The sequence below is a fragment of the Pseudophryne corroboree genome, chromosome 1 (genome assembly GCF_028390025.1).
Source record: "Pseudophryne corroboree isolate aPseCor3 chromosome 1, aPseCor3.hap2, whole genome shotgun sequence".
Classification (NCBI taxonomy): Eukaryota; Metazoa; Chordata; class Amphibia; order Anura; family Myobatrachidae; genus Pseudophryne; species Pseudophryne corroboree.
Window position 1 is genome coordinate 131,206,860 of NC_086444.1, and position 14,086 is coordinate 131,220,945.

General features: G+C 49.3%; 1 protein-coding gene across 9 annotated transcripts in view; it reads left to right on the forward strand.

Annotated features, from left to right (window-relative positions):
- Window positions 1–819: 819 nt before the first annotated feature.
- Window positions 820–14,086, forward strand: part of KIF2A (kinesin family member 2A) — a 321,884-nt gene continuing 308,617 nt past the window's right edge. For 2 of the 9 annotated variants that reach the window (XM_063962958.1, XM_063962975.1), the window contains exons 1-2: window positions 820–1,180; window positions 3,268–3,313. In XM_063962958.1, coding sequence (XP_063819028.1) covers window positions 1,157–1,180; window positions 3,268–3,313 — 70 coding nt within the window. In that variant the 5' untranslated portion in view covers window positions 820–1,156. The remainder of the gene's footprint in view (window positions 1,181–3,267; window positions 3,314–14,086) is intronic. The other 7 variants (XM_063962950.1, XM_063962972.1, XM_063962981.1 and 4 more) reach the window with 5 other exon arrangements.

Below are 14,086 nucleotides of genomic sequence, written 5' to 3' on the forward strand. Positions count from 1 at the left end.
CTAACAAGGAATACCATGAGTGCTGGACTACCCACAACGCGATAGGTGGAGGAGTTCAAGGGGTCAATTCATGAAGCAGTGAAAAGAGTGGAGAAGTGAGCCTGTGGAGAAGTTGCCCATGGCAACCAATCAGATTCTCTGTACAATTGTATAGCATGCAAATTATAAAGGTTATGTCAATGCTGATTGGTTGCCATGGCCAACTTCTCTACTGGCTCACTTCTGCAGTTTTCACTGCTTCATGAATAGATCTCCAAGTCACTTATGATCAGCGATCCGTCAGGGAATCGGCAAGACACAGCACTGATCCTACTCTTTTTTTATTTCCAGGCATCAGGGATATAAGGAATTTGCTGCTATTCCCCTAATATGGGTCCCTTTAATTGCAAACAAAAATATGATAGGAAATAAATGAGCAATCTGGGCCTCGGTAAAACCACTCATCGCCCTGCAGGTGTGACAGAGTTGAAAATGAGTGGCGCGTCCTGGCGTCATTGCAAATTTCAGTCTAAAAATAAAGCTGCCCATCAGTAATACAACGTGCTACAGTCATCAGCACTGCAACCAGCAACCAATGCAATGAGATGGGACAGTATAAAGATAAAGGTTTATCGGTATAGTACAGCTAGTGACTGTCCTTGAGCCCTGTGACACACACACACTTATTATACAGCACACTCTGTGACTGTAACTGGATGGAATAGGAACACTGGATTAGAGTAATGCGCAACCCCGCTAGCCACAGCACAAGAGCGCGCATCAGTGTACGTTAGTGACGTAACCAGAGGTACAGCGCCTTGTTCCTACCCTGTGCGAAGGTTCCTCTCAGCGCATGCGCCTCTCTTCCCCAGCAGCCCGCCCCTGTGACGTCACAGCGCATGCTTGCCCAGGCACCGCCCAGTTTCAGTTGCGCCGCTGTGTCCCCGCCTCCTCCACCGAGTGAATGTGACCGGCAGAGGCGCCTCACCGCCCGCACCCCACCTCCGGAGCCCCGTCCCGTCCTCCCGCCCCCCGGCTCCCGGCATCGTCTCCTCAGCTGTGCTAGCATTCAAACAATAACAGGCGGTGCGCTTGTGGAGGGAGGAGAGGCCGGCAGCGGGGCGCTGAGGAGGGGGCGGCATGGCAGCCAGCTTCGGCAAAATACAGATCGGCATCTATGTGGAGATCAAGAGGAGCGATGGTGAGTGTGCTCTTCCCCCACGCTCACGTCCGGCATCCCCATTCATTCGTTTGCTAGGGGCCGCCATTGTGTGCCAGTCACCCGGAGAGGGCTGGGCTCAGGCGGCTGCATTGGACCAGGATGGGTGAAGATGAAGACTCGCCGGATTGGGCTTTGATGAATGGAGAATACTAGGACTATCAGAAGTGGGGGTGAGGGCCTAGGATATTCTAGAAGGTGGTGTGACTGTCTAGGATGTGCTAGAGGGTGGCGCGGCTGTCTAGGGTGTGCTAGAGGGTGGCGCGGCTGTCTAGGGTGTGCTAGAGGGTGGCGCGGCTGTCTAGGGTGTGCTAGAGGGTGGCGCGGCTGTCTAGGGTGTGCTAGAGGGTGGCGCGGCTGTCTAGGGCGCCCTAGGGGGTGGCGCGGCTGTCTAGGGCGTGCTAGGGGGTGGCGCGGCTGTCCAGGGCGCGCTAGAAGGTGGCGCGGCTGCCCAGGGCGCGCTAGAAGGTGGTGCGGCTGCCCAGGGCGCGCTAGAAGGTGGCACGGCTGCCCAGGGCACGCTAGAAGGTGGCACGGCTGCCCAGGGCGCGCTAGAAGGTGGCGCGGCTGCCCAGGGTGCGCTAGAAGGTGGCGCGACGGACCATGACTAGTCGAAAGGTGGGGGGGATAGCCCTGGAAGCTGTTAAAAGGTGGGGTTGATGGCCTGGGACCCTCCGGGAAATGGGTTGACGAGCTGAATACTGTAAAGGGTGCCATGTGGGTCTGCACACTTTCTGTTGACAAGGGTGATGTGGAAGTTGTGTCCTATGTTTGACATCTTGATGATATCCTGAGTAACGTTGTTAAGATGGATTCACTGTGACAAAACAAGTAGATTGGTAATTAGACATAACAGACGCTTGGTAGAGCATAGGAGCTGCTAGGTGTATGTTGTGGTGTCACTTTTCTTAGCAACAAGCACAGACTGAATAGTAACACTGGTGGAAGACTCCACCTGGGAGGGGCTGGTACATGCAGTCTCAGGTTCCATTCCATATTATTGTCACATCATATGGTCACCTTTATTCCGTCAATCCTTTTAGTGATTTTATATTGTGACCAGCTTTGGCCGGTTACCACATTGTGACATTTATAAAACAGATGTTGCTTTTGTCAAAGATTTTTGTGCTTAATGAATGTGTGAGCAAGACACTGTCCCCTATATAGGAACATCCTTAATGATCATCATTAACCCCCATGTGTCCCCAGACCCCTGCAGTGCGTTTCACAATCCTTCCTTAGCAGCATTCCCTTTTTATTACGGATTTCTTCTATTGATGATCAGCCTTGTGCCCCCAGCTACATCTGTACCACTGGATGGGAAATCATGCCTGTCTGTGCACTGATTTGCAATTGCAGCACGTTGCAGTGACACACTGCACACCCCTCCTTTCTGAATGTTTTAGGTTATTATTGCCACAGTAACCAGAATCACTAGTCTATAATGAATGGCGTTATTGTGTCGGTGCTCAGTGTGCACATTACAGTGCTGCACGGTGGCTTTGAATGGTTTGGCAGGTGTATGTATTTTCTAATCAGCCCCCAAAGGGGCTGCGTTTTCTGGGCCCAGAGCAGGAGGAGCTTTTGTTAACCTCTTCAAGACCCGGAGCAAGTAGCTGCAAGGTTTGCACGCTTCAGAGTGCTGGTTTTGGAGATCTGTGCCAGGGAGTTTGCAATGAGAATGCAAAGTAGCACAGTGGCTGGGTGCACACACCTGCCCAGTGAGTCCCCCTCCTCTTTCCAGACAGTACCGAGGTGCTGAAGCAGATTTCCCACAGGGTGTGCAGTGCACTGCATCATGATGCCCAGCCCTGCATGCTGATTGGTGCAAATTTCCTACTAACCTATCGGTAGCACTGCATACGAGTGCCAGAACTTGTTGCTATGGCCAGATTAAGGGGGTAACGCTTTTCTTGTAGCTTCACTGCTGCTAAAAGCACACATGTAGTTTGAGCATTGTAATGTCTGTACACTTTCATGGAAGCCGATTGTGTTGTACTGTTGGCTATTGCAAATGACCATTAATGCTGAATCATCTGTAGGACTGTCAATTTTTTTTTTTTTTACAGCTGGTATCATGTCTAATACCGATGTCATCAGGCACTGAGTTGACAGGTTAATGTCCATTTCCTTTATTATGCCATAGTGAAATAGACTATGCATGTTATTTATTATTTAATCCATAGAACATATAAGGCAAACTGTAATGCTGACTACTAGACAGGCATTTCTTGCACCATGGATTACAGACTGTAGGGGCTTGTTCATGCCTGTACACTGTTAATTTGCTTTTTACGCATTAAAATAGTGTTTTGTTAGATGTGAGCATGTCCCATTTCTAATTTGCTAGTACACGAATAGACTGTGTTCCTAGTGGTGGGCATAATTCACTATGGATTGCTATTAAGGCTGAACTAGCAATTTTTCGCAAACTTGCTAATGCAGAAAATCGCATGTGAAGAGCCGCCCAGAAAGGATATAATACGCCCACTGATGTATCCGCAAATTCGCAATGCATACGCCTATAATGAGCACAATCGACAGTTGCGACTGACCATGCCTACTGAAATCAGTGTGAATGCAGTCGTGCCGTGCGTCATGTTTTTGACTGCAGCGTTGGCAGATGATGTCAGATAAACGGCCATGACTCGCCTGCGTTTTCCCTACCGCTCCTCACAAACTCCATGTTACCACCCACGAATGGTCACTTCTGTCAGTCAAATTGCATTCTCTTTACAGTTAGGCTGCATACGCAGAGTGACCGCATTTTGACCTTTGCGCACTACGTTTGCAGTGCATGTGCACTCTGCCGATAATTGCTCACTGTACGCAATCTCCCATTTACAAATGTTAGTGAATCAGGCCCAGTGATCCTAGAAAATGTAAGTGTGTTCGGGATCGTGCATTTTTACTGATTTTCCCAGTGCATGAGTGTGAGAAGCATTGCAGGGAATTTTACAGCAGCAAGTGGGACTCAGTTCTCTCTAGACTATATCAATCTAGTTTATTATAGTTTATTGTTCACTGCCTTGCGCACCTCAAGGTGCTGCACTGGGATGCGGTCAAGATCCCGCCGGATGGAATCCCGGCGGTCGAAATACCGACACCGGAATGCTGACCGGCACAATCCCGACATTCTCCCTCCATGGGTGTCCACGACACCCATAGAGGGAGAATAAATGAGTGTGGCGAGCGCAGCGAGCTTGCAAGGGGCTGCCTTCCGCTCGCCACCCCTGTCGGGATTGTGCTGGTCGGGATTCCGGTGTCGGTATTTCGACCACCGGGATCCCATCCAGCGGGATTTCGTACTGATCCCGCTGCACTATTCTGCATTCTTGGAAGGCACACCTGCTAACTGGAAGTGGTTTTATGAGAAAGTATAAGCTTTGTGCAGAAGAGTACACATCACAGAAAGAACCACCCCATCTTTTGAATAAAACTTTTTTACTGCTTTGTGTGGTATATGTAGAAAAAAATCCTGTCCTTTTGCAGATGGTAAGTAGCCATGCACCCCTGGTCACTGCCAAGAACGCAGCTCAGAACGTGTTCTCTCCTGCTTTTTATCTCTGCTTAATTATCTCACTCCATAATGTAAGATCTTATGTTTTACAGCTCCTCAAAACTGTGCTGACAAGAACACCTGCTCCTTATGCTGGACATACACTATCAGATAAAATGTCACAGTCACATATTTTGTTCTTTATTCAGATCTGGCCGCCGCTGCGTCCCGCAGCGCAGGATATAGGCATCCTGGAAGGGTGCGGCTGCAATGTGATTGACACCGTTGGGGCGTTTGTGGGGCTTTGCCGGTGCGTTGGGGGAAGCATAGCGGTCCAAATGGGGTTGTGCCATGAGCGTTTTCAGAGCAGCTGCTCAGATTTAAAAAATGGCAGCAGACCGCCTGACAGCGCAGCCAGGGGTCAACCTTAGTTCGATGCGTTCGTAAGGTATTTGCGGATGCATTGTGAGTGGCGCCACACTTGGCGGGCGGCATTGCCCTGTGCTGGGCGGCCACCAGCATGTGAGGAGATGGACGCAGATCTTGCTTCATATGCAGCGATCTGTGTCCTTTATCTCTTGGCCTGCCACCCCCTAGATCTCGTGGCCATACACCGTAAGATATCTCACAGTGTATGGCCACACAGTATCTGCTGTCCTCCCCTGGGGCGGAGATCTTTCCTCATTCCTCCACTGTGAGGGACCAGGGCAAATGTTGTTCGCTCAGTATTGGGCTTTATATACTGCCCAGTGCAGCTGAATTGCAGCTTAGAAATGATTTAATATGTCTGTCATGCTTGATGGTCCGTTAAGTAACTTATCGGTTATCGATAATTTGTAGTCTGTTGCAACTAGACATTATGGGGGGAATGCAATTGTTTTGCGGGCAGCCAAACGTGCTGGTCACCTATTGGAGCTATTCAATTGTTTTCTCTGTTGGGGTGCACCATTAGTACTGAGTTTAGGTGTGCAAAGTGGCTAAACTCGTCTAAAGGCCCTCATTCCGAGTTGTTCGCTCGTTATTTTTTTTCGCTATGGAGCGATTAGTTGCAAACTGCGCATGCGCAATGTTCGCAGTGCGCCTGCTCCAAGTAAATTAGCACAAAAGTTTGGTATTTTACTCACGGCCTAACGAGGATTTTTCATCGTTCTGCTGATCGTAGTGTGATTGACAGGAAGTGGGTGTTTCTGGGCGGAAACTGGCCGTTTTCTGGGAGTGTGCGAAAAAAACGCTGGCGTTTCTGGAAAAAATGCGGGAATGTCTGAAGAAACGGGGGAGTGTCTGGGCGAACGCTGGGTGTGTTTGTGACGTCAAACCAGGAACGAAACTGACTGAACTGATCGCAGTGTAGGAGTAAGTCTCGAGCTACTCAAACTGCTAAGAATTTTCTATTCGCAATTCTGCTAATCTTTCGTTTGCAATTCTGCTATGCTAAGATACACTCCCAGTATGCGGCGGCTTATCGGCCCTCATTCCGAGTTGTTCGCTCGCAAGCTGCTTTTAGCAGCATTGCACACGCTAAGCCGCCGCCTACTGGGAGTGAATCTTAGCTTATCAAAATTGCGAACGAAAGATTCGCAATATTGCGAAAAGACTTCTCTGTGCAGTTTCTGAGTAGCTCGAGACTTACTCTTCCAGTGCGATCAGTTCAGTGCTTGTCGTTCCTGGTTTGACGTCACAAACACACCCAGCGTTCGCCCAGACACTCCTCCGTTTCTCCAGCCACTCCCGCGTTTTTCCCAGAAACGGTAGCGTTTCTTCACACACTCCCATAAAACGGCCAGTTTCCGCCCAGAAACACCCACTTCCTGTCAATCACATTACGATCACCAGAACGAAGAAAAAACCTTGTTATGCCGTGAGTAAAATACCTAACTGCATAGCAAATTTACTTGGCGCAGTCGCACTGCGGACATTGCGCATGCGCATTAGCGACTAATCGCTCCATTGCAAAAAAAAAATAACGAGCGATCAACTCTGAATGACCACCATCGTGTGCAATGCTGCTAAAAGCAGCTAGCGAGCGAACAACTCGGAATGAGGGCCAAAGTTCTGTAGCGCCCAAACCACTGTGTGTTCGCACATTTCAGCTCGCACCTCAGGAGGCTGTAGCTGAAATGTGTACCTCCGCTGCATGCTCTGCCGAACAGGCAACCATTGAATTGTTCTGTCGAGGGCTATCTAGTGGCAGCCTGGGAGAAAATAGTTGATTTCCCCCCTTCGAGACTACCGGACAGATAATTGTATAATGTATGCCCAGCATTACTTTGTTGCAAATATTTTCCTTCTGCTCAACTACTCCTTTGCAGACTTCTAGGTCCCTGAGGTAATGGGGGGAATTCTGTTGTCGGCGACTTGTACAGCCGGCCGAATTCTCACAATACCTGCCACATTTTACGGAGACGGGATCTCGCTCAAAAGTGTTTGCTACCCCATAGGGTAGCAAGCTTTTTGAGCCAATAAGGGTGCGAATCAGCTGGGCAAAGGGAGCAAGTCGGGCTGCTGTTTTAAACACCGCTGCAGCGGCGACTCGCCCCCTTCACAGACAGTTGAATTACGCCCCTATGCGCTATGTTAAAAAATTAGACCCATGACGCCTCCAAAATGGGTTTTGAACAGAACCTATACGTTTTTGCATTCAAATATAGGCGCTAAGTCAGGTTGGATCGCAGTGTGTGATCCAACCGGAATTTCTCTATCGTCCTAGTGGATGCTGGGGTTCCTGAAAGGACCATGGGGAATAGCGGCTCCGCAGGAGACAGGGCACAAAAAGTAAAGCTTTACGATCAGGTGGTGTGTACTGGCTCCTCCCCCTATGACCCTCCTCCAAGCCTCAGTTAGATTTTTGTGCCCGGCCGAGAAGGGTGCAATCTAGGTGGCTCTCCTAAAGAGCTGCTTAGAAAAGTTTAGCTTAGGTTTTTTATTTTACAGTGAGTCCTGCTGGCAACAGGATCACTGCAACGAGGGACTTAGGGGAGAAGAAGTGAACTCACCTGCGTGCAGGATGGATTGGCTTCTTTGGCTACTGGACATTAGCTCCAGAGGGACGATCACAGGTACAGCCTGGATGGTCACCGGAGCCTCGCCGCCGGCCCCCTTGCAGATGCTGAAACGAGAAGAAGGTCCAGAATCGGCGGCAGAAGACTCCTCAGTCTTCTTAAGGTAGCGCACAGCACTGCAGCTGTGCGCCATTTCCTCTCAGCACACTTCACACGGCAGTCACTGAGGGTGCAGGGCGCTGGGAGGGGGGCGCCCTGGGAGGCAATGTAAACCTATTTTTTGGCAAAAAATACCTCACATATAGCCTCCGGGGGCTATATGGAGATATTTAACTCCTGCCAGAATCCGTTAAAGAGCGGGAGACGAGCCCGCCGAAAAAGGGGCGGGGCCTATCTCCTCAGCACACAGCGCCATTTTCCTCACACAGCTCCGCTGGTCAGGAAGGCTCCCAGGCTCTCCCCTGCACTGCACTACAGAAACAGGGTAAAACAAGAGAGGGGGGGCAAAATTGTGGCAAAAATATATATATTAAAGCAGCTATACAGGGAGCACTTATTATAAGGCTATCCCTGTCATATATAGCGCTTTTGGTGTGTGCTGGCAAACTCTCCCTCTGTCTCCCCAAAGGGCTAGTGGGGTCCTGTCTTCTTTAAGAGCATTCCCTGTGTGTCTGCTGTGTGTCGGTACGTGTGTGTCGACATGTATGAGGACGATATTGGTGTGGAGGCGGAGCAATTGCCAAATATGGGGATGTCACCCCCTAGGGAGTCGACACCAGAATGGATGGCTTTATTTATGGAATTACGGGATAGTGTCAACACGCTAAAGCAGTCGTTTGACGACATGAGACGGCCGGACAATCAATTAGCACCTGTCCAGGCGCCTCAAACACCGTCAGGGGCTGTAAAACGCCCGTTACCTCAGTCGGTCGACACGGACCCAGACACAGGCACTGATTCCAGTGGCGACGGTGACGAATCAACCGTATTTTCCAGTAGGGCCACACGTTATATGATTTTGGCAATGAAGGAGGCGTTACATATTGCTGATACTACAGGTACCACAAAACAGGGTATTATGTGGGGTGTGAAAAAACTACCTATAGTTTTTCCTGAATCAGATGAATTAAATGAGGTGTGTGATGAAGCGTGGGTTGCCCCCGATAAAAAACTGCTAATTTCAAAGAAGTTATTGGCTTTATACCCTTTCCCGCCAGAGGTTAGGGCGCGCTGGGAAACACCTCCTAGGGTGGACAAGGCGCTCACACGCTTATCAAAACAAGTGGCGTTACCCTCTCCTGAGACGGCCGCACTTAAAGATCCAGCAGATAGGAGGATGGAAAATATCCAAAAAAGTATATACACACATACAGGTGTTATACTACGACCAGCTATAGCGACAGCCTGGATGTGCAGTGCTGGGGTAGCTTGGTCAGAGTCCCTGATTGAAAATATTGATACCCTGGATAGGGACAATGTTTTACTGTCTTTAGAGCAAATAAAGGATGCATTTCTTTATATGCGTGATGCACAGAGGGATATTTGCACACTGGCATCACGGGTAAGTGCTATGTCCATTTCGGCCAGAAGAAGTTTATGGACGCGACAGTGGTCAGGTGATGCGGACTCAAAACGGCATATGGAAGTTTTGCCGTATAAAGGGGAGGAGTTATTTGGTGTTGGTCTATCGGATTTGGTGGCCACGGCTACAGCCGGGAAATCCACCTTTTTACCTCAAGTCACTCCCCAACAGAAAAAGACACCGACTTTTCAACCGCAGCCCTTTCGTTCCTTTAAAAACAAGAGAGCAAAGGGATATTCATATCTGCCACGAGGCAGAGGAAGGGGGAAGAGACTGCAACAGGCAGCTCCTTCCCAGGAACAGAAGCCCTCCCCCGCTTCTACAAAAGCCTCAGCATGACGCTGGGGCTTCTCAAGCGGACTCGGGGGCGGTGGGCGGTCGTCTCAAGAATTTCAGCGCGCAGTGGGCTCACTCGCAGGTAGATCCCTGGATCCTGCAGATAATATCTCAGGGGTACAGGTTGGAACTAGAGACGGATCCACCTCGCCGTTTCCTGAAGTCTGCTTTACCAACGTCCCCCTCCGACAGGGTGACGGTCTTGGAAGCCATTCACAAGCTGTACTCTCAGCAGGTGATTGTCAAGGTACCTCTTTTACAACAAGGAAAGGGGTATTATTCCACTCTATTTGTGGTACCGAAGCCGGATGGCTCGGTAAGACCTATTCTAAATCTGAAATCCTTGAACCTGTACATAAAGAAGTTCAAGTTCAAGATGGAGTCACTCAGAGCAGTGATAGCGAACCTGGAAGAAGGGGACTTTATGGTATCCTTGGACATCAAGGATGCGTATCTCCACGTTCCAATTTACCCCTCACACCAGGGGTACCTCAGGTTCGTCGTACAGAACTGTCACTATCCGTTTCAGACGCTGCCGTTTGGATTGTCCACGGCACCTCGGGTCTTTACCAAGGTAATGGCCGAGATGATGATTCTTCTTCGAAGAAAAGGCGTATTAATTATCCCATACTTGGACGATCTCCTAATAAGGGCAAGGTCCAGAGAACAGCTAGAGATGGGATTAGCACTGTCTCAAGAAGTGCTAAAGCAGCACGGGTGGATTCTGAATATTCCAAAATCCCAGTTAATTCCGACAACACGTCTGCTGTTCCTAGGGATGATTCTGGACACGGTTCAGAAAAAGGTTTTTCTCCCGGAGGAAAAAGCCAAGGAGTTATCCGAACTTGTCAGGAACCTCCTAAAACCAGGAAAGGTGTCTGTACATCAATGCACAAGAGTCCTGGGAAAAATGGTGGCTTCTTACGAAGCAATTCCATTCGGCAGATTCCACGCAAGAATTTTCCAGAGGGATCTGTTGGACAAATGGTCAGGGTCGCATCTTCAGATGCACCAGCAGATAACCCTGTCTCCAAGGACAAGGGTATCTCTTCTGTGGTGGTTGCAGAGTGCTCATCTATTGGAGGGCCGCAGATTCGGCATACAGGATTGGATCCTGGTGACCACGGACGCCAGCCTGAGAGGCTGGGGAGCAGTCGCACAAGGAAGAAACTTCCAGGGCGTGTGGTCGAGCCTGGAAACGTCTCTTCACATAAACATTCTGGAACTAAGAGCAATCTACAATGCTCTAAGCCAGGCAGAACCTCTGCTTCAAGGAAAACCGGTGTTGATCCAGTCGGACAACATCACAGCAGTCGCCCATGTAAACAGACAGGGCGGCACAAGAAGCAGGAGTGCAATGGCAGAAGCTGCAAGGATTCTTCGCTGGGCAGAGAATCATGTGATAGCACTGTCAGCAGTGTTCATCTTGGGAGTGGACAACTGGGAAGCAGACTTCCTCAGCAGACACGACCTTCACCCGGGAGAGTGGGGACTTCATCCAGAAGTTTTCCACATGCTTGTAACCCGTTGGGAAAGACCAATGGTGGACATGATGGCGTCTCGCCTCAACAAAAAACTGGACAGGTATTGCGCCAGGTCAAGAGACCCGCAGGCAATAACTGTGGACGCGCTGGTAACGCCTTGGGTGTACCAGTCGGTGTATGTGTTTCCTCCTCTGCCTCTCATACCAAAAGTATTGAGAATTATACGGCAAAGAGGCGTAAGAACGATACTAGTGGTTCCGGATTGGCCAAGAAGGACTTGGTACCCGGAACTTCAAGAGATGATCACGGAGGATCCGTGGCCTCTACCTCTGAGAAGGGACTTGCTTCAGCAGGGTCCCTGTCTGTTTCAAGACTTACCGCGGCTGCGTTTGACGGCATGGCGGTTGAACGCCGGATCCTAAAGGAAAAAGGCATGCCGGAAGAAGTCATTCCTACCTTGATTAAAGCAAGGAAGGAAGTAACCGCGCAACATTATCACCGCATTTGGCGAAAATATGTTGCGTGGTGCGAGGATCGGAGTGCTCCGACGGAGGAATTTCAACTGGGTCGATTCCTACATTTCCTGCAATCAGGATTGTCTATGGGTCTCAAATTGGGATCTATTAAGGTTCAAATTTCGGCCCTGTCGATTTTCTTCCAGAAAGAATTGGCTTCAGTTCCTGAAGTCCAGAGAACTGGCAGCTTTATCTTACAAAAGCCCATATCTGATTTTCCATTCGGACAGGGCAGAACTGCGGACTCGTCCACATTTTCTCCCTAAGGTGGTGTCAGCATTTCATCTGAACCAGCCTATTGTAGTGCCTGCGGCTACAAGCGACTTGGAGGACTCCAAGTTGTTGGACGTTGTCAGAGCTTTAAAAATATACATTTCAAGGACAGCTGGAGTCAGGAAATCTGACTCACTGTTTATACTATATGCTCCCAACAAGTTGGGCGCTCCTGCGTCTAAGCAGACTATTGCTCGCTGGATTTGTAGTACGATTCAGCTTGCACATTCTGTGGCAGACCTGCCACAGCCAAAATCGGTAAAAGCCCACTCCACAAGGAAGGTGGGTTCTTCTTGGGCGGCTGCCCGAGGGGTCTCGGCATTACAACTCTGCCGAGCGGCTACGTGGTCGGGGGAGAACACGTTTGTAAAATTCTACAAATTTGATACCCTGGCTAAGGAGGACCTGGAGTTCTCTCATTCGGTGCTGCAGAGTCATCCGCACTCTCCCGCCCGTTTGGGAGCTTTGGTATAATCCCCATGGTCCTTTCAGGAACCCCAGCATCCACTAGGACGATAGAGAAAATAAGAATTTACTTACCGATAATTCTATTTCTCGGAGTCCGTAGTGGATGCTGGGCGCCCATCCCAAGTGCGGATTATCTGCAATAATTGTACATAGTTATTGTTACCTAAATCGGGTTATTGTTGTAGGGAGCCATCTTTCAGAGGCTCCTCTGTTATCATACTGTTAACTGGGTTTAGATCACAGGTTGTACGGTGTGATTGGTGTGGCTGGTATGAGTCTTACCCGGGATTCATAAATCCTTCCTTATTGTGTACGCTCGTCCGGGCACAGTATCCTAACTGAGGCTTGGAGGAGGGTCATAGGGGGAGGAGCCAGTACACACCACCTGATCGTAAAGCTTTACTTTTTGTGCCCTGTCTCCTGCGGAGCCGCTATTCCCCATGGTCCTTTCAGGAACCCCAGCATCCACTACGGACTCCGAGAAATAGAATTATCGGTAAGTAAATTCTTATTTTTTGCTGAAAAGATGCAGGCGCATGCTCCGCACCCGTCCTGCGCATGCATCTGCATTTTCTGCGGGAGTCCTGCGGGGTGGGGCAACCCGAACGGGGGCGTATCGGAGGTGTGGTTGTGACGTCACGTGCAGCCGCCGCGACAGGTAAGATGGCGCCGGGACTCCTGTGGCCACAGCTAAGCTGCGCCGGCAGGAGTTATCTTTAGTTTCTGCTGCCAAGCAGAAAATGCGAAGTAATTGCAATTTCTGCTTGTTGGGAGGGGGGGGGGGGGGGGGGGGGGCGCCGGTCAGTATGCTGGGCGGCCCCAAGCATGCGACCAAAATGGATAGCAAATTCTGCTGATTAGCAGAATTTGCTATCCTTACTGAATTAGAATTACTGAATTAGCCCCATAATGTGTGTATATATATGTATGTATGTATGTATGTGTGTATATATATATATATATATATATATATATATATATAATATATGTGTTCACTCTATGAGTGAAAAGGGGCAGGGCGCCGGACTCCGGGGGCACATTGGCGCGGCCACGCAAATTAGGGGGAGTGGCCACGCCTACGTCATTTTAGGGGGCGGTGCGGCCCACAGATGCTACTATAGAGAGCGTCTGTGGTCGGCGACGTCACTGTTGGGGGCGTGCCCAGCACCTCCGTCGGTGCTGGGCTTCCTCCAGCTCTCTCCCAATGCGTGAATGGATGCCGCGCGCATGCGCACGGCATCTATACACGTCGAGAGGGCAGGAAGCGGGCGGCTGTTCTAGCAGGGCGCCGCAAAAGGGGCAGGGCGGGTTTTGCCTGCTAAAAAACGGGCAGGGCGCGGCGCCCTGCTAAAACAGCCTAGAGTGAACAATATATATATATATATATATATATATATATATATATATATATATAGATATATATATATATAGATATATATATATATAGATATATATATAGATATATATATATATATATATATATATATATATATATAGATATATATATATATATATATCTATATATTATATATATATAGAGAGAGAGAGAGCTGCATGATATATACTGTATTCAGCAGCCGAATAGTTCATAATTAATACCTCACTGCAGCCGATTGTATAGAATGGAGGTGTTTCTTTAACTGAAAGGATAAACTGACTGAATGGGACGGTAGACAGTAATATCACAAAGCAGTCTCAGCTTTTTGACCTGTGTGAGATCCCATAAGGGCAC